The sequence below is a fragment of the Eubalaena glacialis genome, chromosome 7 (genome assembly GCF_028564815.1).
Source record: "Eubalaena glacialis isolate mEubGla1 chromosome 7, mEubGla1.1.hap2.+ XY, whole genome shotgun sequence".
NCBI lineage: Eukaryota > Metazoa > Chordata > Mammalia > Artiodactyla > Balaenidae > Eubalaena > Eubalaena glacialis.
In genome coordinates, this window is record NC_083722.1 from 86,377,642 (window position 1) to 86,403,266 (window position 25,625).

The following is a 25,625-nucleotide window of genomic DNA, read 5'->3' on the forward strand; positions in this document are numbered from 1 at the left end:
TGCCTGAGTTAGTGGGATGAGAGAGTCTCTCACTTCACATACCATGAAGTAATGTGCAGCTATTGAAAGTAATGAGACAAGTATATATGCTCCAATGTGAAAGATCTGCAAGATAAACTTTAAGTTAAAAAAGGCAAGAGAAAGAACAATTTGAGTAGTGTGCATTCCATTTGCATAAAAATGTTATATGTTCTAACTGTTCCCAGGAATATGGAAGAAATGATTAACTGTGATTTCCTTTAGAAACTGAGACTCTTCATTTAATACCATTTTATAAAGATTTCTTTTAAACCAAGAGTTTATATTATTTTATGATACATATTTATCATATGTAATAAAATATCCTCTTTATCCTTAAGTCATGTTTTGTGATCCATTACATTGAATTAGAATTCCATTTATGTAGCATTTATTTTGATAATTTCAGAATATAGGATGAAAATATGTGTCTTTAACATCTTTTGAGTATAGCATAAAGCTGCCAAAGAGAATTCATTTGGTTTTCTTTTTCAGTGAGAAGAGGTGTTGCAATCTGCCTTAAGGGAAAACTGCCCTCTCTCCATCATTTCTGTAAAAGTGGATATGCAAACTTGTCTCACCACAAAGCTACAGAAAACTTTCCTAAAAATGCATCAATAACCAGAATAAGGATGCATAATTTGAAGAATTGGACAAAGTCATACATTTTCATACACTCTAGCATATGGTCAAACATACAGGTCACAGACACTGGGCATATCATCAAAATTTACATATGCATATAAAGAATGGTTCCTTCAAAGTCATCCTATAGTTATTCCAAGTCACAGAAAACATTTAATAAGTCATTTCTGGGGGAATTACTTTCACCGTTATGGCACATTGTTTTGAATGACCTAGCAGGTGCCAAATCATCACCCTTTAAGGATAAATTTAAATTTTAATAGCATTCAAAGACCATTTAGAGTCAAGTATGGTGAATAAGGCAGTCAGTCAATTTAGATAATAAATTTACAGTAAAAAAAAAAAGCATGGTATAACTAAAATAACATGACTGCTCTACAGCGCTGAAGGAAACAATGCCTAGCCCCCAAAGAAACTTGAGTGTTTTAAAAACTATAGCATCCTTTCAACAACTGCATTGTCTTCCTAACAGAATACTTTAAATTAATTTTGATGAATAAATTTTATCTTGTCTGTTAAAAACCAACCTAATGACTTACAGTAGCATTCTCTATATTATAATTGTTTTAAAATATGGAATTACAAGATTTTTAAAGCTATATTTCTAAATACTTTAGATCAGCATTTAAAGTGGGTCATGACCGAATAGCCAGAGCAATCTTGAGGGGAAAAAACGGAGCTGGAGGAATCAGACACCCTGACTTCAGATTATACTACAAAGCTACAGTAATCAAGACAATATGGTACTGGCACAAAAACAGAAATATAGATCAATGGAAACGCATAGAAAGCCCAGAGATAAACCCAGGCACCTATGGTCAACTAATCTATGACAAAGGAGGCAAGGATATATAATGGAGAAAAGAAAGTCTCTTCAGTAAGTGATGCTGGGAAAACTGGACAACTACATGTAAAAGAATGAAATTGGAACACTCCCTGACACCATACACAAAAATAAACTTAAAATGGATTAAAGACCTAAATGTAAGACCGGACACTATAAAACTCTTAGAAGAAAACATAGGAAGAACACTCTTTGACATAAATCACAGCAAGATCTTTTTTGACCCACCTCCTACAGTAATGGAAATAAAAACGAAAATAAACACATGGGACCTAATAAAACTTAAAAGCTTTTGCACAGCAAAGGAAACTGTAAACAAGACTAAAAGACAACCCTCAGAATGGGAGAAAATATTTGCAAACGAATCAACGGACAAAGGATTAATCTCCAAAATATATAAATAGCTCATGCAGCTCAATATTAAAAAAACAAACAATCCAATCAAAAAATGGGCAGAAGACCTAAATAGACATTTCACCAAAGAAGACATATAGATGGCCAAGAGGCGCATGAAAAGATGCTCAACATCACTAATTATTAGAGAAATGCAAATCAAAACTACAATGAAGTATCACTTCACACTGGTTAGAATGGGCATCATCAGAAAATCTACAAACAACAAATGCCGGAGAGGGTGTGGAGAAAAGGGAATCCTCTTGCACTGTTGGTGGGAATGTAAATTGATACTGCCACTATGGAGAACAGTATGGAGGTTCCTTCAAAAACTAAAAATAAAATTACCATATGACCCAGCAATCCCACTACTGGGCAAATACCCAGAGAAAACCATAATTCAAAAAGACACGTGCAACCCAATGTTCATTGCAGCACCATTTACAATAGCCAGGTCATGGAAGCAACCAAAATGCCCATCGACAGACAAATGGATAAAGAAGATGTGGTACACATATACAATGGAATATTACTCGGCCACAAAACAGAACGAAATTGGGTCACTTGTAGAGATGTGGATGGACCTAGAGACTGTCATACAGAGTGAAGTAAGTCAGAAAGAGAAAAACAAATATCGTATATTATTGCGTATATGTAGAATCTAGAAAAACGGTATAGATGAACCGGTTTGCAAGGCAGAAATAGAGACAAAGATGTAGAGAACAAACATATGGACACCAAAGGGGGAAAGCGGGGAGGGTGTTGGTGGCGGCGGGATGAACTGGAAGATTGGATTGACATATATACACTAATATGTATAAAATAGATAACTAATAAGAACTTGCTGTATAAAAAAATAAATAAAATTCAAAAAAAAAATAAAGTGGGTCATGAAACCAATTTAGTGGTTGCAACCATATTAAAAATACACAAGAGAAAATACCAGAGTGCATCAAATGTAATCGGCATAGGTATGATTTTATCAAACTGTTTCGCTTATATATTTTTAGTCAAGCATTCATTATTCAGCAAAAACGTATTGAGCAAACACAATACACTTGTCAGCCATTTGGACCACCAACTGGTCATCTCTCACCTAGATGGTCTCTAAGATCCGTTCAACCTTAACATTCTCTGAAATATTGAAGTCCAAGTTTAATTGTCTTTTCAAATTTTTTTCCCAGATAATATTTTTAAGTGATGACTGTATGCTGGAATTCTGTGAACACTTTACTATAGTATCTCATGTAATCTTTGTTCCAATTAAAATTGCTGCATAACAAACAAACCATTCTAAAACATAGTGGCTCAAAACCACAGCAATTACTTACTTAGTTCACGAATTTTGAGCTCAAACAGCAATCAACAGAGAAGGCTCACGTCTGTTCCATGTTACGTCAGTTGGGGCAGCTTCACTGGGGTTGGAGAATCTGCTGTCAGGATGTGTTACTGCATGGCTGGCAAGTTGGTGCGGCTGCCAGCTGGGAGCTCAGTCATGGTCAAGGGCAAGGAGACACCACTCCTCTCCATGAGTTTCTAGGACTTCTCAGCATGGCTGGGTGGATGGGTTCCTAGAACAAGCATCCCAAGAGATAGTAAGTGGAGCTGCTAGTTTCTTAAGGCTCCAGAATCTGACACCATGTATTCCACTGGTGAAGTGACCATAAAGCCCAGATTAAATAGGAGGAGACACTGACTCTACTCATTTGATGAGAGAAGTGTCCAAAAATTGAGGGGCCATGTTTCAAACTAACACACCTTCAAATAACCACATGAGGTGTATTTTCTATTAATACATCCCAATCTTATAGACAAGGCAACTGACACAAAGAGATATTCATCAATTTTTCCCAAGGTCACGCAGCTTTTACATGTCACCGAAGACCTGAGTCCAGGTCTTCCTGTGTCCACAGCCAGGCTCCAGTGATGCTGCTGTTCTGTCTCTTCTTGTGATTACAAAACTCTATATAAAACTCATATAAAGCTCTACAGCCTTCATAATTTATAGTCAGGATTTGCTGCTTGAGGGTAAATGACCCAGGAGTTCCATAAATTGAGAAAAATATGGGTAGGGATCTCATCTGATAGTGAGTAGATGAAAAGGTGAAGGAGCTCAGAAATCTGTGGAAGAAATATGGAAGGATTAGCAGATACATGATCAATATGATGCTTGAATTGAAGCAAAATCATAATAAGAAAGTCACTCTTGACTTATTAACTTTTTTGAAAAAATTATGCCAGGTAGAGATGCACATCCCTTAAGCACGAACTGAAATTCTTTGAGCCTTTAAGAGGAAAAATGCTCTAAGTGAAAAGTAATTGTATTATAAGCTGAAACAAGCCCTATCAGCACATAGCAGGGGTATGTGTGTTTTTTTCTTATGTCTCCAGAACTGAATACTAAATAAGGTCTAGTATTTTTTTCTGTGATTTTAATTATAAGTGGTACTTAGATATTCAACATGAAACTCAGTTCTATCCTTTGAAAATAACCCTTGCTCTCTAACACAAAATATAAAAATATTCAAAATTCAGTAGGGTGCAAGACACATTATTGGTTTGTTGACAGAACAAATTTCTTCCTAGAAGGAAAACACAGGAGCCATTCAAAGTCATAGAAATAAATGTGTTTTCAAGTGTTCAGCGTAGAGTGGCAGTTTGGTTTCCAACGACATTCTTTAACTTCGAAAGGTGTGCTTTCTGTTTTTAAAAAACAAAAACTCTTTAATCCTGAGAAACAATGTAAGGACTGTTTTTTTGTTGTTTTTTGGTTTTTTTTACATCTTTATTGGATAATTGCTTTACAATGGTGTGTTCATGTCTGCTTTATAACAAAGTGAATCAGCTATACATATACATATATCCCCATATCTCCTCCCTCTTGCATCTCCCTCCCACCCTCCCTATCCCACCCTTCTAGGTGGTCACAAAGCACCAAGCTGATCTCCCTGTGCTATGTGGCTGCTTCCCACTAGCTGACTATTTTACATTTGGTAGTGTATATATGTCCATGCCACTCTCTCACTTCGTCCCAGCTTACCCTTCCCCCTCCCTGTGTCCTCAAGTTCATTCTCTATGTCTGCGTCTTTATTCCTGTCCTGCCCCTAGGTTCTTCAGAACCATTTTCTTTTTTTTTTTTTTTAGATTCCATATATATGTGTTAGCATATGATATTTGTTTTTCTCTTTCTGACTTACTTCACTCTGTATGACAGTCTCTAGATCCATCCACCTCACTACAAATAACTCAATTTCGTTTCTTTTTATGGCTGAGTAATATTCCATTGTATATATGTGCCACATCTTCTTTATCCATTCATCTGTCCATGGACACTTAGGTTGCTTCCATGTCCTGGCTATTGTAAATAGTCCTGCAATGAACATTGTGGTACATGACTCTCTTTGAATTATGGTTTTCTCAGGGTATATGCCCAGTAGAGGGATTGCTGGGTCATATGGCAGTTCTATTTTTAGTTTTTTAAGGAACCTCCATACTGTTCTCCATAGTGGCTGTATCAATTTATAGCCCCACCAACAGTGCAAGAGGATTCCCTTTTATCCACACCCTCTCCAGCATTTATTGTTTGTAGATTTTTTGATGATGGCCATTCTGACCGGTGTGAGGTGATACCTCATTGTAGTTTTGATTTGCATTTCTCTGATGATTAGTGATGTTGAGCATCCTTTCATGTGTTTGTTGGCAATCTGTATATCTTCTTTGGAGAAATGTCTATTTAGGTGTTCTGCCCATTTTTGGATTGGGTTGTTTGTTTTTTTGATATTGAGCTGCATGAGCTGCTTATAAATTTTGGAGATTAATCCTTTGTCAGTTGCTTCATTTGCAAATATTTTCTCCCATTCTGAGGGTTGTCTTTTAGTCTTGTTTATGGTTTCCTTTGCTGTGCAAAAGCTTTTAAGTTTCATTAGGTCCCATGTGTTTATTTTTGTTGTTATTTCCATTTCTCTAGGAGGTGGGTCAAAAAGGATCTTGCTGTGATTTATGTCATAGAGTGTTCTCCCTATGTTTTCCTCTAAGAGTTTTATAGTGTCTGGCCTTATATTTAGGTCTTTAATCCATTCTGAGTTTATTTTTGTGTATGGTGTTAGGAAGTGTTCTAATTTCATTCTTTTACATGTAGCTGTCCAGTTTTCCCAGCACCACTTATTGAAGAGGCTGTCTTTTCTCCATTATATATTCTTGTCTCCTTTATCAAAAATAAGGTGACCATAGGTGTGTGGGTTTATCTCTGGGCTTTCTATCCTGTTCCATTGATCTATATTCCTGTTTTTGTGACAGTACCATACTGTCTTGATGACTGTAGCTTTGTAGTATAGTCTGAAGTCCAGGAGCCTGATTCCTCCAGCTCTGTTTTCTTTCTCAAGATTGCTTTGGCTATTCAGGGTCTTTTGTGTTTCCATACAAATTGCGAAATTTTTTGTTCTAGTTCTGTGAAAAATGCCACTGGTAGTTTGATAGGGATTGCATTAATCTGTAGAGTGCTTTGGGAGGTATAGTCATTTTCACAATGTTTTTCTTCCAATCCAAGAACATGGTATATCTCTCCATCTGTTTGTATCATCTTTAATTTCTTTCATCAGTGTCTTATAGTTTTCTGCATACAGGTCTTTTGTCTCCTTAGGTAAGGACTGCTTTTATTTTTCAGTCAGTAATAAAAATCTTGGCTTCCATGATGTTCAATACACTAACATGTGGAGAACAGGATGATGTATTTGATCACCAGACTTTCACACTCCATCTGCACTGCTGGGACAATGCCTGTTGCATTCATTCTTGTAATGCCAATACTTAGTATTGTGTTTGTGTTAAGGAGACATTCAATAAACAATTGTTGAATGAATGAGATGTTTCATTTGTTTCAAGAAACAATACTTAGTCCTAATCTATGCCCACTTAATGGATTTAAATCAGATTCATCTATATTTAAAAATACACTTTACCTTGCTTCCTTTACTTGTTACAGAGAAACAGGCACCTTAGAGACCACCTCTTCTAAACCTTTGTTACAAATGAAGAAATGGAGCCTAGAATCACAAAATCTAGCAAACCTTGCCAATGTTCACAGATGTTGTAGTGATTCAAACCAGGTAGACCTCCATCCAAGTGAACAAAGACGTTGCTATCCTCATTATCAGTGTGAAACATGGCTACCCCTTACCAAACCAAACATGTGCCCACATTCCCCCAAGTGGGGTGTGGGCTGGAATAGAGGAGAATTTATCACATAAACAAATTCAAGCATTTGTTATTTCTTTTTTCTTTTTCTTTTTTTTTAAGCACCATTAGCCTTATTATTCTATCTTTACATCACTTTTTTTTAACTGCTACATTCAAATGTTGAAAAGTATCTGTTGTGTTTGTTACCAGAGTTCCTGGTACCCTGTAGTTTAACAGGAAGAAAACAAATATAAAGTTGTATTTGTTACAGCAACCTCCTGAGTCTCACTTGTTCTATATACTGGTTACGTCTATGGAGACTGGTTTCCCCACTCTGCTCAAGAGGCACAATGACTAGGAACCATGAAGATGGTTTCATTTCTTTTAAAATCAGTAGAAAAAAAGAAACAATCCAGATTGGATTACATTCATCCTTATACCAACAGAGTCATAAAATACAGTTGTTAATGTTTTTGTAGAGAAAGGGCCCATGAAGGCAAAACTTCCTGGGGTCCAAGAAAATCATGATGTGGCCCTGGGCTCTCCTAGGCTGCTTGAAGAACAGATGACCCTACAGAAGTGCACTGAGCTCATTGAAAATTGGGGCTCAATGGGTGTCCCTGGCAGTTGGAAAAAGTGAGCTGATGTCTGGCTCCCATCTGACAAATATCCTGGGTTAGGTAATGGTGGGGAAGTCAAAGCCAGTGGTGGAAACTGTGGGGGATGTGCTCTCTCAAAGTTTGTTGGGAAGAAGGATTCATATGTCTTTCCCGTAGACCAATCCTGGGCCGCATTTAAGGGCACTGTCATAGGGCTTTCCTGGACTGTCAATAGGACCCCAACAAAAGGGTGCCTGAAGGGACTGCCAGGTTCCTAAGCAGCTGCAGAAGGAGGACATGACCAGCTAAGGTAGGGGCACACGCCTCAGCTTAAGGGGGGCCAGGTGAGTGGTCCCTAACAGGAGTTGGGAGTGTCATTTTGAAGAAGAGAAAATCTTTCAGGCTGAAAGAGAATAAAGCAATTTATAACAAGGTCAGTTAACTCAGAGCTTTCTTGCTCCACTGACCTCTGTTTGTTTTTGTCAGAAAGATGTTAACAAGGGGAAAAGGAAGGGCCAGAAAAAGGAAGAAGAAGCAAACCACACCATCCTCCACCATGTGTAGGCTTCTTACCTGCATTAGGTCCTGGCTGGGGCATCGGAGAAGAGTAAACTTCTACTCAGTTTTGCCATTTTGATGGTTATATGGGAATGGGAAGTCTACATTTCAGAATCAAGACTATTTTAAATGACCATCTAACATTTTATTAAGAGAGCAATCCAGTCATGCCTGAGGTTTGTTTCAGGGACCTCAGGGACCTTCCCTGCCTCCATCAAATACATTTTAAAAGGATCAAGGGAAGGGAAATAAAACAAAACAAAGCCTGGCAATTTGTTCAGTATCATCCATTTCAGCAAAAATATTCTGATATGGTTAAGAATTTCAGAAATGGTTTCACAAATTCAGATTTCCTGTCACTTGAATATTCATTATTTCACACCATGGAATAATCATTCTTCATGCAAACAAACAGACAAAATGAGCAAAGAATTTAACACGTGACTTTACATGCCAAGTCATATGTGAGGCAAAAGAGTCCCCAAAGAGCCTTTATAGAGAGGAAGGTGCCAGTCAATAATAACACGACATCCAGGCAGCAGAAGACTGGGGATTGAGCAAATCCCCACTTCATGTTGTAGATCGTTGATCACATCAATCAGTCCATTCTTGATACATACAAGGCATGTGTTTGATTGTGATCGTTTCTGTTTATATAAAAATATTCATGGAAAATATGGAATATTTTGAAAATTTACAGAACTTAATATCGAACCTGTTTTCTTATGGGGGAGTTGAATTGAGTTGTTTAGCATTCAAAGTGAGTCTCCCAAATATACTATTTTTTGTAATGTCTTCACTGTGTCAATCTTCAATTTCTAGGTAATTTTACTTCTATGAAATATTTGTGAAAAAGATTTTTTAAATAAATTTAGTGATAATAAATGACTAAGAATCTAGGGCTTCCCTGGTGGCGCAGTGGTTAAGAATCTGCCTGCCAATGCAGGGGACACAGGTTCAATTCCTGGCCTGGGAGGATCCCACATGCCGCAGAGCAACTAAGCCTGTGTGCCACAACTACTGAGCCTGCGCTCTAGAGCCTGCAAGCCACAACTACTGAGCCCGCCAGCCACAACTACTGAAGCCTGCGCACCTAGAGCTCGTGCTCTGCAACAAGAGAAGCCACGACAGTGAGAAGCCTGCACACAGCAACGAAGACCCAACACAGCCAAAAATAAAAACAAATAAATAAATAATTTATAAAAAAAAAAAAGACTAAGAATCCATTTATATATTTAAGTATCCCCAATATATATTATACCAATTATAATATAAGCATAAATTCTATTTTCCTAATAATATAAAGATACGATGTGCTTATGAATACAGAAAATAACTAATGATGAATTTTCCTCACAAATGCTTGACCATGGAAAGGTAGGTGTGAGGGTTCAAGTTGAAATGAGTATTCATACAACTGCTTTTAAAATATGGAAAGCCTGGGACTTCCCTGGTGGTCCAATGCAGGGGACACAGGTTTGATCCCTGGTCGGGGAACTAAGATCCCACCATGATAAAATGTAAAGTGAAAAATGTAGGCCATGTAATAATCTATATGGTATTATCTCATTTCTGTAAAATATAGCATATATACTATTTGAAATATATAATAATGTATGTATATTATATTTGGGGGATACATACATATACATATATAATATATGCATATATACACACATAATATACGCAAATATATTCATATATTTTATGTGTATATATGCATATATATCTAATATATGCACTTATATATACACACACATGCACATATATCTCTATACAGGAGATTGTATATTCTTCTGGACAATGGAAGTAGCAGGTAGAAAAGAGGGATTTCTACCTTAAGTAGTTCTATATTATTTGAAATTTTATATGTATTACTCTTAAAATATCTGTAAAATAAAGAGAAGAAAGGCTACCAGAAGTGTTAATGTGCTTGCATTTCTCTCCATAAACTCTCCATATGCACAAACACGTGCAACTTACACATTAAACCAAAAAACATTACCTTTAATTAATCTTTATACAGCGAGATAAAAGCCATCAGAGAAAATTACATTTTTCTCTTGGTTAATTTAAACCATGCTAAGGAAAAAGTAATCCAACACTCATTTCATTAAATGAAGACTTTCATAAACATGCTCCATTTCTTATTCTACCATTGAGCACAATAGGTCCTTGGCTAGAGAAATAACAGCACTAAGTAGTGATTAACATTTTTTTTTTAACTTCAAGACATCAACCTGGGATTGCTAGATCTATCATATTTTAAAATTAAATTGTGTTTTAGAGCAGTTTTAGGTTCACAGCAAGATTGAGCAGAGGGCACAGCAATTTCTCATCTACCCCCTGCCCCCCCCCCCCCCATGAGCACAGCCTCCCCTGTTATCAACTTCCACTCCCTGAGTGGTATAATTTTCACAACTGATGAAGCTATACGGACACAACATAATCACCCAAAGTCCATAGTTTACATTATGGTCACTCTTGGTGTTGCCTATTATATGGGACTGGAAAAATGTATGACATGTATCCATCATTATGATATCATTCAGAGTATCTTCATTGCCTTAAAAATCCTCTGTGTGCCACCTATTCATCCCTCCCTCCACCCTAACCTCTGGAAACCACTCTTGCTTTTCCTGTCTCCATAGTTTTGCCTTTTCCAGAATGTCATATAGCTGGAATCATACAGTATGTAGCCTTTTCAGATTGGCTTCCAATGTTTAAACGTACATTGAAGGTTCCTCCATGTCTTTTCATGAATTAATAGCTCAATTAATTTTTTTAATCAAGCATGTTCATGTCACCTCATTAGTATTTAACGTCCTATAACACTAAGGTAAAACAAGCTATCCTTTGGATATCTTGAAAAATAAATGAGAACAGTGTTTTTCTTGAGAACAAATGATGTTCCAAAAATCATTACTAGGAAGACTGAAACTAAAGAGCATATAAAGATTGAGAACGTGGAATGTATAAGAATAAACTTAACCAAGGAGGTAAAAGACTTTTACAGTGAAAATTATAAACACTGATGAGAGAAATCAAAGGCATAAATAAACAGAAAGACATCTGTGTTCATGGATTAGAATCCTTAATAAGGTTAAAAATGTCCATAGCACCCAAAGCAATCAATCTACAATCAACACAATCCCTATTTAAATCCCAAGTGCATTTTTCACAGAAACAGAAAAAAATTTTAAAATTCATATGGAATCACAAAGACCTTAAATAACCAAAACAATCTTTAGAAAGAAGAACAAATCTGAAGGTATCATGCGTCCTGATTTCAAAATACATTATAAAGTTACAGCAATTAAAATAGTTGGTACCCACATAAAGACAGACGTAGACCAATGGAACAAAATCGAGAACCCAGAAATAAACACAGGCATTTACATTTAACAGATCTTCGACAAGATTGCCAAGATTACATAATCAGGAAAGGATAATCTCTTCAACAAAAGGTGTTGGGGAGGCTGGATATCCAAGTGTTCTTTACCACAATTAGAAACAGTTGAGAATGTAGGTGATCATCTCCCTAATATTTAATTAGGTAATTGGGGTTAGTAACGAAATAAAAGGCTCATCAATATCTCCAGTTTCCAGTTGTGGTCTGAGAGATGCATATTTTAGACTTTGGATAATTAGAAGGTATTAAAATAAGTTCAAACTCTCAAGAATTACTGGCTTCAAACTTGGCTTCACTTCCATTTAGTTGTATGAACTTGGGCAAGCGATTCATCTGTCGATGCTTCAGTTTCATTATTTGTGAAATATGGATAATAACTAACTCATAGTGTTATAAGGAGCTTATCATAGTGCCTGGCACATAGCAAACTCTCAATAGAAGTAACTTCCAGGGATGCTGTTGATGATAACTGCTGACCATAGTTTGGGGAAAGGATTCTTTCATTTTCTGTCTCATCTCCCTCTTTCTCTCTTCCTTTTTTTCTAGCTTCCTTCCTTCTCTCTTTTTTAGTATTTTTTTTTAAACCTGTCTTCTATTTCTGGCAAAGAGCCTGTGTAATTGTACCTTTCTTCTGGGTATTATTTGCCAAGCAGGTGTAAAAGTGCAGTGCAATATAATTTAGTAAAACCTAATTTTAGGTTCTGGATTTGTGCTTCTCTCTGCGTGAGTGGCTCCAGCAGGGTCCTCACACAGCTGTCAAGCCCTGTGAAAGAACCTAGGCCAGCAGAGAACATGACCATGAAGGACCAAAAGAGTCAATTTTCCAATGTTTCATATTTGACTTAATTTTTTTTTTTACTTAAAGGTTTAGATTAGGAAGGAATACGTAAATGTGTTCTTAGAATCACTGTACAGGGTAAGGTTTTCTTTTGCCTCGTTCAGAGTAGATGCAAAAGCCATTTTGTCATATTGCAACACAAGGTCTAAAGACCATCTGGAGAATTTATTAAAATTAAAAGGATGCAATACAATTTGGATTACATACTTCTTTAAAGATATGAGAGAATCGATCTGATCTTTTCTATCTTCATCATCTGTAAGTTTTTTATATATAAATGTTTCTTAAAACAAGAATAAAATTATTAGAGATTGCAAACACTGCCAAGTAAAACTATTTTTTAAGAAAATTATAAAAATCCCTGCCAAAGCTCTAGTTATAAACATTAAAGAAATAAAAAAACTTTCATATTGAACTGTTATTTTTTGAGGTGTATCAGGAAGCCTCCCTCCTAAAAATGTTTTGAATGACTCAATATTCTTACCAACCAAAAAGAGAGAAGTATTTTGGGGGAAAAGAAATATGAATTCTGAAAAGAAGAAGGGAAATAGAAGAAAACAAATGATTTTTCTAAAGTGTTTATTATAAGTAGTGGTTGTGTGATAACTACTTGGGGTGCAAATATCATAGACCATCTCCTTACCACTGGAGTAGGTCATATTTCTTAGCCTTTTAGCAGCTTTCTGTATTAGATTCTTCTGAGTGCTTAACTTGTAACTCCTTTATTCTTTCTTACAAAGTGATGTGGGTGGTATAGTTATTAAGCCCGTTTTACAGATAAGGAAACTGAGTGATAAGAGTTTAAGGGACTTACTTGTTCAAGATCACACACCTAGGAAGTGATCAAGCCAGCATATGATGAACTCAGTGAATCTGATTTCAGAACTTGTGTCATCACCTTTTATGCTGGACCCTTGCCTGGGGAAGAAGAATTTACCTCATTCAAAAATTGCAGTGAGTGGTGTGAGATTAACTCAATGCTGTTGTGATCCATGAGTCTGTGAAAACAAGGGAGTGATCCAAGGAGAACGTCAAAAATGATGAGCATTTTGGAAAACACAGCTAATGATGAACGACAAAAATAATTAGAATGATTGAGCCTTTGAGAGGGGAGGGTATTTTTCTACTTCTGTTCATGGAATAACAGTAGTAGTAGTCGTAAGAGTAGTAATAGACAATGGTGCCCATCTTTACTTTCTTTCTGCAGAGGAATTTTGTTTATGTTTCAGCAAGAAAAATATTTTTGCCTAAAACTTGTGACTTTTTCAGATTTGCAATGGAAACTGCATATCCTCTTTTTCTTGGAAAGTTATGAGGGTGGGAGAAAAATCATGACTCTGCTGTTTACTATCCATAAAAGCTTAGCTGAGATTTTTAAATTTCTTTGAGCCTGTGTTTTCTTGTCTGCACAAGAAACAGCAGTACATACTTACATGGTTGATGAGGATATTAAATGAGGTATGCCTATAGGGGTGCTTAGCATTCTGTCCAGCAACTACTTACTACTTAACACATTGCAAGAGTCATTATTATGATTACTGTTACCACTATTCCCTGCGGTCAGTGATAAATCCTTTGACATGAGTTTTGGTCCTCTAATGAGCAGGTATTAAAGCCTGGTCATACTGACACAGATAACTTTTGTTTAAAACAAAGATGGAAGTAGAAATAGCAAAAGCATTTTGTGATGTGGGTTCACCTTGGCCAACCACCCTTGAAATTTTATATCAGTTCTGACAGTTAATTAAGAATGATCCTACTTGAATGCTAAAAATTCCATAGGAAGCCTACGGAATCTTATTTTGTGACGAAGTTTTAAGCCAAACAAAAAACACACATCCTTACATGTTACTGAAGCCATTTAAGACTGAAACATAGGTAAGTAAAGATGGCTTTACCTGATCATTGGGTGGAGAGATAATGCTATCTTTATTATAAAATTAGAGATCTTGAAAATATTTCCACACCATCTCCTGTCCTGTGTACCAGTGACCCCATGCAAACCAAACACACAAATAAATATTACACAAACACGCTACTGGCTTTTGCTTTCACCCTCACTAGTTAAGAAAAGATTTGGAAAGATAAGGTTAGTAGTATGAGCAGAGGGTGAAATATGTAATATTTTGAATGACTTTCACTCATTACGTACTTCCAGTATTTTAAATATCATAACGTGTGGGTAGTATTTCCTCCTGTATAAAGTTGCTATGGATAAAATTTTAAATTACTTTTCCCTTTTTGCCACAAGAGATATAGGAAGATTAAACCCAGGTATGTTATTCCCTGAGAATGAGATTTAATTTGCCTGAATAACTCAAGTCTGTCTACAGCAGGTTGGTACTTTGGTTTTTGGTAGTTTTGATTCAGGATTAACCCTCTTTGAGATTCAAAATGGTTTTTTGAATTTTATTTTCTTGTCATCAAATATTGGAGCTTGAACAAATTGGGCTTATGGTATATCCCACTACAAGGTAAGATCTGTGAATTCAGGAATTTTGTCAAGCTGTTTATAGTTTACAGAGCAATACTAACACACATTAGCAGGCAGTCCTTACTTGTCGAATGCTTAAGTCAAGGTCTCTCGACCTTGGCAACTACTGACATTTTCCATTTGATTCTTTGCTGTGGGCAGCTGTCTTCTGCATTGTAGGATGTTGAACAACATCGTTGGCCTCTACCCTCTAGATGCCAGTAGGTGTCAGTAGCACCGACCCACCCCGCCCAGCTGTGACAACCTCAAATGTCTCCAATTATTGCCAAATGTCTCTTGGGGGAGGGAAGGGTCCAAATTGCCCTTTATTGAAACCACTGCAGCAAATGAATGTATTGCCTTGACATGTCAAAGGAAATCTTCCAAACTATAAGTTCCTGGCTGAACATGAATGAAGAATTTGGAAGCTATTTGATTTACATAATCAATACAGGGCACTAAAATGGATCATTTACTCTCCACCACTGTTAACAGGATTGTTGAATCATTTCGAGAGATTTGTCATTGTAAGAGGGAAATTATCTTTCGTCATCATGGGGCAGAAGAGAAGGGGTCACCCTCAGTCACTGAGAGTAATATTGTGGCAGTGTTTTATCATCCCTCCTACTTCTCCCAACCTAGTTCTTAAAGGAACCTAATGTTATTTCCAGGTCCGAATATAGAGGTTCTAGCCCCAGTGTCTACAAAGTATTTAACATTGCAAATGGGATATGGAACTCTGGGTTATTTTGGTGACGCAGCTGTTGGCAGCTCATACATTTCTGGAACGTGAGAAGCATCCTCTGACAATGTGCAATTGTTGTCTAAGCGACTACATTGCCATTTGCCACAGTTCTGGCTCCCTTCACATGGTGTTTGGAGGACTTGGAAAATTTGCCACCATATTAGCAAGGAGGAATGTTGGGTGTGAAGACAGGCCTGGGGGAATAGGCTCAGTCATCACACTTCATCCTCGCCAAGTTCTCAGCTCAAATGAAATGCAAGTGGGTGGTATTTTAAATAAATCAATCTCTCTGTCTAAAGAGATACAAATGTTTAGATGACCTTGGGCACATTACTTAGCCTTTCTAACCTGGATATACTATCCATAAAAGAGGGGATGGCAGTGATGCTTAGATGATGTATTTAAAGTACCTAGCACAGTGGCTGGCATGTAGCGAGAACTGAATTGATATAAGCTATTATGATAATTATCATCATTATTAAACATATGCAGGAGGTGTTATACCGCATAAGCTAGTTGACAATAATGGAAAGAGGAAGGATTCAAGGACAATGAAGTCATACAGGGTGGAATCTTGGTTCAGCTACTTACTAGCTGTGTGAACCCTTGTATCAATCAGCCTAGGTTATGCTGCATTGTAGTAACAAAAGACTTTAACATCTCAGTTGCTTACAACTACAACTTCATTTCTTGCTCAGCTCCACATCCATCAAGGTCCAGTTGCAGCTCTACACTACATCAATCTTATGCCAAGACCCAGGCTGTGAGCGCAGCCTCTGTGTAATATTGTACATTGTATTCATCATAGTAGAAGGAAATGAACAAGATGGCAAATCATGAAGGGGTGCTTAAAACTTCCACTCAGAAATGCATTCATCACTTCTGCCCACAACCATTGGCCAAAGCAAGTAACATTGCAACTCCTGAGTTCAAAGGGGCAAGGATATATAGCGGAGAGGCACTGCAGAGAGTGACAAGACGGTGCCACAATCGACCATGCCTCTAATGTGGGCCTCTGAGCCTTCACCTTTGCTTCTGTAGAAGTGTTAGCAGTCAGAAGTTCAACTAATACACATGGAGAGATTATGATGTACCAGACTCTGCCCAAGATACCTCATCTACAAAACCTCATCGAGTCCTCATAACAACCAGCTAAATTAATGTTGTTGGCTCCCTTTGACAGATTTTTAAAAACCTGAGGTCTTGAGGACGTTAAATAACCTCACACACAAAATCATATACCAAAATTGCAGGACACACAGTAAGTATTTGTGGTTGCATAATGGCTTATTTTTGAAACAACTTGTTTCTAATTGTTTTAGACTCTATCTGCATGTAGGAAGAGCAGTAAGAACAAAACTGGCTGGCTGCAGATGGTGCAACTAGCCCTTTGGAGTTCTGACTCACTAACTTTCTAGTTTTTCTCCAACAAAATCCATGGGCAGGGGGCATCTACATTGGACGCTCTTTCTTACCCAGTTTTGGCCTGCTGCCTCCCCTTCTCAGGCTCTAAACTATTCATTTGCATCTTTCTCCCCAACTCCTGAATATTAATTACTCTCCCTCCTCCTCTTCCCCCCATCCCCCAACTCCAGACCTTTCTGGCAAATCTTATTAGTAAACAGATGGGCTATCTGTGTTGCTGGGAGACCACTTCATACATGGGATCCAGTCCAAAGGGAGTGAGAAGGAAGGGGACATATCAACTGCATGGTGGAATGGCTAAGGGTGCTGAAGACTCCTCCTCCTTCTTTTCTGATTATTTTGAATTCAACTCTGGCTTCATTCTCTGCACTCCCCTTCCATGGCCCTCAATTCCGTCATCTCTAAAATGAGAATAACACTACTACTAACCCATGGGGGTTTTGTGAATATTTAATGAAGTAACGTTTATAAAGCCCTTAACACAATTTCTGATTCATAGAAAGAACTCAATTGTTTTGTTGTTGTTTACTAGTTTCGGCAAGCTTAGCAGACTAAGGGAGAAAGAGTATGAGTTGAGGTGGGGATGCACTCAGGCCTATTTATGATGGATTGGGGGAGCTTCATTCGAGGGTTGTATCTTAGGCAAAGGATCTCAGTAGAAACAGCATGAGTTTTAAAGGAACTTGAATTCCAATCCCTGTTTAGCCCCTCGTGAGCTATGTTAGCTTGGCTAATTCAGCCTCGCGAAGTCTATTTTCTACTTTTATTTTTTTTCCTACTTTAAAAAATGGACATTATAATTCTCTCCTGACCTCACACAGTGGCCATGGGATTACCTGCCTGGCACACTGTCCCATATTTTCCTGATTCATTCGTTTCCCCTCTCCCCCTCTAGCTCCCTTCCCCCTGACCTGACCCTCTGCTTACCCCTGAGGGAACGGGCAGTGTTTATCCTGTTCCTTGATGTATCCCAGCACCTGGCACTGCTTGGTCACATGGAGAACGTTCCATGAAGGCTCAGAGGAATGACCGAGTCAGCAGTCTTTCTTTGGTGTTCAGAAGTCACCAGAACGCACACACCTCCCCACGTAAGCTGTGGGGTGCCTCTCTCTCTTACCTGGAAACCCCGTCCTCAGACAGGGGACCGTCTTCCTGAGGGTGCCAGCCTGCTTTCCCCAAACCTACAGCCCCAAAGTTGCCCTGGAGCCTCAGGGCACCGGGCGCGAGGGGCGACGCCAGTCCCAAGGTCGCGGTTGGGCCTCGCCCACCTCCTCGCCCTCCCCTCAGGACCTCGCAGCTGGCCAATTGCAGCCTCCCCCGGGCCGCTGGGCGGGTTCCCGAGCGGGTTCCCGCCCCATCCCGGTCTCCCGCCTCCACCGCCGCTCCGCCTCCCCGCCCGCCCCTCCCACCCTCGCCGCCTGTGCTCACCGCACCCGCGCGCAGGCTTCGAGAACCCAGCGTCCGCGAGCCCGCGCCGGGCACCCAGCTCTCCCCGGCCTAGCTCCTCCGGCTCTTTCCGAAAGGGGGCTTCTGGCTCTGAGGACGAGGACAGTAGTGGCCCTCGAACTTCATTTTCAAAGGCACCGCTGGGTGAGAAGCCCGAGCGAGGCGAGCTATGGACCCCGTGAGCCAGGTAGGACCGACTGGGCAGCGCGGGTGATGGCCGCGGGACCCCCGGGCTCCGGATGCTGCGTCTCCAGCCCCTTCCTCACGCTGTCTCTTTCTCTCTCTTGCCTCCTTGGTCCACAGCTGGCCTCGGCAGGCACCTTCCGGGTGCTGAAGGAGCCCCTTGCCTTCCTGCGAGCCCTGGAATTGGTGAGTAGCGGTGTGTGTGCGGGGAGGGGACCGAGGCAGCGAACCAGTAGGTGAGGAGAGGTCGGGTGCGGTGCTGTCTGCTTGGTTCTGCTCTAAACCTGCGATGCAAAAGCCGCTTCCTTCAATCCTCCCCACTCCCCAGGTGCCATTCCGGGATGGCATGGCGGGGACAGGATGTAGGGTCCCGGCTTGGAGGCGGGAGCGTGGACGAGTTTTTGCAGGCGCTTAGACGCGGTGTCATGTCTCATGTCACCGAGGCGCTTGCACACGTTCAGGGGCTGGGGAAAGAAGCCTCCTGGGGAGACCGGGAGGAGAGCAGATGGGGGAGCTGCCGCTGGGCTCTGGCTGCTCACCTGGATTATTGCGGGGGTGAGGGCGTGAGAGGAGGGACCCGGGGCTGAGCGGAGTAGCGAGCGGGGAGGGCTTTGCCAAGCTGGGAAAGTTGGTGAGCACTGGGGCAGCTCTCCGCCCCGCCCGGGATGTTTGGAAGCGCTGTGATCCGCGCTCCGCAGCCGGAGCTCCAGGGAGAGAGAAGCTTCGAGGCTGTGAAAGATACTGCCGTCGAGAGCGAGACTCCTTCTTCCCATCTCAGAGTTTCTCTACTCTGGCTGCTCTCGAGGGCTTTTCTCATTTCTTCTAGAACCTCCCAGCCTTCTCTGTGGAGCTTGCTTCAGCGACGGGGCTTTAGGAAGTTATAGTACTCTTCTGTTCTGTCCCCTTAAAAAACAACTTGATAGTCCTAGGGCAACTTGTCTGTTGGCAGGGGAGTGAGGCGCAGAAACAGTTACCCAGGGGGCCACAGAGCAATGTTAGTGTCGCTGCTTGCATGATGGTTATTCAGAGTGAAATCTGCGGGTCACACATTCTCTTGCTAGGAGCTCTGAAAGGCAAGCGAACCTATCTGAACAGAAAGTTCAGAGCCCGTCATGTAGCATTAATCACAGGCCCTATCACTGACTAGCTGGGAAGTTATGTAAGAGCGTGTTCTGTCCTCCCAGATCTTAGCTCCAAGGCCCAGTATCCAGCTTTGGCAACACAAACTGTGGTACATGCTTACGTGGATGATCTACAGGGTAATCGCATTTGCCTTGTTTGTAAACCTGCATAAAAATGCAGGTTGAATATATCAACCAGACATAACATCAGGACAGCATTTGGAAGGCTTGAACTATTGGTTTGGGGATAGCTATTCTAAAACTGTTTTCCTCACAGCCAGGTTAAAGCAAGCAGGACTCACAGTCTGGGCAGCTTTCAGTTGACTTTCTCAGAGTTCTGTCCACATTCAATCATTCAGCCATTCAACAAACATTCTCTGTGGAAGAGTGATTTTTTTTGCTCAGTGTAAAGGCTCCATTGTCGAGCCATTGTCTCTCAAAACAAAATTCAAAGACCTGACATCATTTCTGACATAATCTCTTATTGTTTCACACTGTCACTGTCACTCACCTGAAACATTAGTTTGTATCCCCTTCAGTCCTGTTGCAATGTTATTTCATGTCACTCCCCACACACAGCCTCTATGAGTATCTTTCAGGGTGTGGTAAACCTGGATGAATTTTTTTTCCATGCAGATTTATGGACATGAAATAAAAATATTGGGAAGGTGGGTGCCCAGGAATCTGCATTTTAAACAAGCTCCCGGATAATTCTTATGCACATTAAAGTTAGAGGACTACCACCCTAAGCTATACAAGGAGCCCCCCAAACTCCAAAGCGCTTTTTACCTTAAGGCTCTTATTATTCTTATTAATACTATATGGAATGCCCTCACAGCCCAAGCCGAGAACAAATGTTTGTCTTTTAACCTCAGCTTAAATATTATCTCCTCAGTGAAGATTTCTCTCATATTTGGTTCTTCCCCTTTCCTCTACCCCAAACTGAATGATTCACCCCATTCTTTGAGCTTCCATTACATCTTATCCATTCATTTATTCATGAGAATTTATCACACTGCCTTATAGTTTTTTCTTGGTGTGTGTGTGAAAGAGAGAGAGAGGGAGAGAGAACTTATTACATTTAAAATATTTTTTTGATTTATGTATAGTTGGTTTCCTCTCTCTCTTCTGGGCCTCTAAGGCTCTAAGGAAGAAGGGATTTTGCTTGTAAATCAGTGATTAGCCTCTCATTTGTGGGAGAGAACCTGAATAAGGGACCAATGAAACCTTAAAAGGTCAGATAAGTTAGTTGATCACTACCTTTTGAAAGAGCTAAGATCAAGAGATGAGAGCAGGGACATAGAAGCTTTGAGAAAGTTTATCAAAATGGAGAAAGGAAAATATCTCTTCTGTGCATGCCATGGGTGAAGAGTCACTCTGAGGTCTTTGTTTTCTGTGGGAGATAGTGATGAGAGAGTTCTAGCTCTTGGATGGCAGGAAATTTGTTCTGTTTGCTTCTGTGTTCCCCTCAGGTGCCTTTCATGGTGCTCTGTAAACAGTAGTGATCAGCAAAAATTGTAAATTGAGCATGACAGAGCACTAAAACACCCGGTTTCTCCTGTTCTGTGGGGCAACAGCTTCAAAGTTGGTAGTCTTGAAAGACTTTGAACTACAATCCTTTTTATTTTTCAGTATTTATTCTGTAGAAGTAAAAGTGTATGTAAAGATCTATGTTCAAGGCTATTTACTGCAACATCCTTTGTAGAGGAAAGAACTGGAAACAATTAGTAAGTCTGTTAATAGGAAAATTGTTAATGTATGATTCATGCATGCTGTGAAATATTATACTGTCATTAAAAAGGTGGGTTAAATTAATATGCATTGCGCTGGCAGTCAGCATAGGTAATTGTGTTTGATAAAATTATTAAGTGCAGAAAAATGAGTTTCATTCTTAGTATTTGATGAAATTGTTATATGGAAAACGGTTTTCAGTTTTCCTTCTTTTAATCAACACATGGAAAATGTATTCAGTCAGATTTCAGACTAATGTATAGCATACAATATTTTTGTAAAAATAAAAAAAGAAAATATAGTTTTGTGTGTGAATGTGGGTACGTGTGTTTGTAATTTGTATAACCACAGATGTATACCGCTGAACTGTTAAAACTGATGTTTTTCCCAAAGGGTGTAATTTGAGGTTCAGTGGGGTGAGGAGAGGGTGAAGGAAAGCTGTGGTCTTCAGGAAGAATCACAGGCATATCACTTGTCCACAGTTGTGCACATGAGTAATTAAAAAAAAATAACTTACATTTTAAATGATTTTCTATGGATTGACCATATGAAGCAGTATTACTTCTAAATACATCCTCCACTTTGAGATTTATTGCCTTGGGGGGAAAATGCACTTTATTGATGTGTTCTTTGCTTAGGAAAGGCTCATGTATACAGTAGATTTAAAGTTTAAAAAACATATAAAAGTCAAGTCTTCAGGGAAAAAGCTTTAGCCAATTTCAAAGACCTTGAGGCAAAACTTCCAAATCCTTAATCTCTACTTAAATGAGGTCAGGGGACTTTCCGCTATCTTTTGGGTCAAAACCAAAATTCAGGACACAGCACTGACTCTGGTGGTCTGTTTTGTTTATTCCCTGATGATAAAATAGGTCCAGAAAAATGTCTTAAACCGTCATTTGGAGATGGTAAAAAAATTATTTTTAATTGAACTTACCTTTATTTATTAGACTTACTAAATTGGTGTAGAATCCTGCCTTCCACTGATCATTCTTATTTTGCTACTTCAATTCTTTGCCAGTAGAATTTTGGCCTGCTTTTTTTTTTTTTTTCCTTTTAAAGCATTTTTCTTAATACATTCTTTCTTCTCTCTACTATTTACAAGGCTCTGGATTTGCACCTGTTGATTTATGTGTATGGAATGTAGGGACCCCAACAGTTCCAAATTGTCCAGGACTAGAATTGGTGCACATGTAAGGGCATCAGAGGGACTTCAGCTCCCCCAAATGATATTTGCTTGGCTGGCAGGTCCAGACTCCGTCCCTCTAAAATTAACTGCTGGGGCAACTTGCTTGATTCCTCTAATTCTTATTCTCTGACCTCCATCCCCCATTTTGCTACCATTTCTGCTACAACCCCTGGACTCCATATCTCCATTCTGCCTTTCCTTTCTGCCTTTCCAAAGGAGGCCAGCTTATCCAGAGATGCAGCATGTCTGATGTACGAGGCATAGAGCTCCTTGATTTAAATGGAGGCACCTGCTTCCCTAACCTTCATTCCTGAATCTAAATTCTGATCTATGTTTTTCAAACGTCATACTGCTTGCTTGATATGAATAGTATTTCTGATCATGTTATTGATAGTAACACAGTAAGCATGTTTATGATATAATATAATATAATATAGTTATCATTTTAAACTCTTAAGGAGAGAAGTAACAGTAGCTACCTCTGTCATGCAGGCTTCATATGAGGCACTATATTCCAGTGCTTTCCATACATCATCGTATTGAATCTTTATGGCTTACATTCCCATTTCACCACGGAATTCAGGGGATGTTTATAACTCATCAGGGACAAAATTGTAGGAAATGGCAAAGCCAAGATTTGACATTGTCACTCCAAACTGTGTTCTCTTAAATGCTACACTCTTCTGCTTCCTTCAATGCGACAGGCACCTGCCGAAACTTATCCCTAATCCTCAGAAACGTTAAAAGGCAGATGCTATCCGATTTTGCAGTGTTTATATCACCCACTCTGATATGTATTTCAGGCCTTTTCTGAAAATGCCAAGGAGTGTTTATATTTAGAGACTAACTCAAGAGACATCAATTGTCTTTGATATTGTTTTATTTTCTGTTGGTTATTAATTAACCAAGGTAGAGTAGGTTCTAATTAAAAATCAGTATCTTTTCATTTAAAATACATAGAAAAAGATTTTGATTATGAAGCCAATAATTTAATCTTATTTTATGGGTCTTTTTTTTCTATTTTCTTAAAAATACCTGTGCATGAGTCAGACAACTCTTTTTTTTCTAAGCATAAATAAGACAGGAATTCTAACATACAACTTGTTTAAATTATGAGCAGCAATCTGCCATTGAGGGTGGGATGTAATTTCAAAGCTACATTAATTTGGATTTAATTATAACTTCTAGCTTCTCAAGTGACAAAAATCATGTGTAAATGAAATATGAATCAATAAATACACTTTTCATAAAAGAGCAACTCCCCAGTGGGCTAATGGATTTGTCCCTTCATGCTTTTCTGAGTTTCATTAAGACATTGGTATTTCGCCCCATGAGTACAGAAAAAAAGATTAAAATACTAATGGATTTGAATCCCAATTTTATTCTTCCACTAGCTTGGTGATCTTGGGCAAGTTATTTAACTTTATTAGGTATCATTTTTTTCTCATCTATAAAATGGGACTGATAACATCAATAGTTGCTACTTCAAAGGATTGCTATAAATGTCTTAATTCACATAAACCACCTTGCACAGTGCCTGGGCTATAAAAAGTGCTCAACAAATGATTGTGAAGGTGATGATGATGATAGTGATGATGATGATGATAGTGATAATGATGATAACAATCTGAGTGATTCTGGGAACGATGAAAAAGGAAGAAGTAGAAATCTACCGGAGAGTAATTTATAACATTATGGCAACTTCTTGCAAGTTAGAGTCTTGGCAAAGTTCTGACGTAGAAAATCTATATTCACACTTATGTGTGTGCCTCTTTTGAGCCCCTCACCCCTTATACCTTGCTGCCAGGGATTTTTTTTACCATAGCATGTGTGACTCTCTAGGGAATTGCTCCTTGGAATAATTGCATTCAAGGAACATTCCAGAGAGGCCAGTGTTGGACCTAAAGGAAAAGAAGAATTGCAGGAACTTAGTTCTCAGGAATTTTTTTGTTGAGGTGTGGGGAGACAGTTTTCCTGATCTTTCTGAAATCATAATCCATAGACATTGCTTATTCTTGGAAGAGTTACATGTATCCAACTGAATTCTCCAGGGTGTAGACAAAGGTTCTTATAGCATCAACCACTATAAGGCACTTACTAACCACACCCTAATACCCAGGTACACCTGGCTGTTGGGAATCACCCAGATAAAAATAGGAGAAGAACCCTGCTCTCATGCTCAAGTAGAAACATCACCCTTAGTTCTCTGTTCGCCAGAGGATTCACATTTCTTCCTGATTCAGGTAAGAAAAATAGTCTTATGTTAATATAAAAAAATAATAAAAAGCCTCTAAGGAATACATCTACAGAACAATGACTTTCCTTTGAGTCTTCACCTTCTGCAGGCATGTCTTTGACCTTGGCTGTATTTGTAATTATTCTCATTCATTCTGTTAGCTTAGCCATCCTGTGAGAACCTCACTTCCTCACTGAATTTTAGGGCCAACACCCCTTGCCTACCTTCTCATAGTTTTGGAAATTTTAAGTAAGAACAAGCAAGTAAAACACTTTGTAAACTACTAAATGTCCTCCAAAAGTAAAAGATCGTTGTGATCATGATGATGGTGATGATAAGGAGCAATTTTTTCCAATCTAGGAGACTCTGGATATCATGAGATAATTGGTGAAGACTGGGGTGTGAAGTATCTCTGCTCCCTGCAGGGCTGAGCTCTTCTCAACCACTCTCCATCCTCCAGCTTTTGCCCCAGTCTTTTTGGTCTCTTTGGAACCCGCAAGAGAGAATGTTGCTGTCTGTTGAAACTAATGCATCATCAAAACTTGGAGGAAATCCACCCTCAACCCTTTTAGCTCTCATACTAAAAGCCTGTTTCTT

The 25,625-nt window shown here is 39.1% G+C and overlaps 1 protein-coding gene across 1 annotated transcript in view; it reads left to right on the forward strand.

The window, feature by feature from the left end:
• The first annotated feature begins 18,579 nt into the window (after window positions 1–18,579).
• The window catches only part of SYNPR (synaptoporin), a 295,505-nt gene continuing 288,459 nt past the window's right edge, over window positions 18,580–25,625 (forward strand). The window contains exons 1-2 of the mRNA XM_061195503.1: window positions 18,580–18,758; window positions 18,875–18,940. Coding sequence (XP_061051486.1) covers window positions 18,741–18,758; window positions 18,875–18,940 — 84 coding nt within the window. The 5' untranslated portion in view covers window positions 18,580–18,740. The remainder of the gene's footprint in view (window positions 18,759–18,874; window positions 18,941–25,625) is intronic.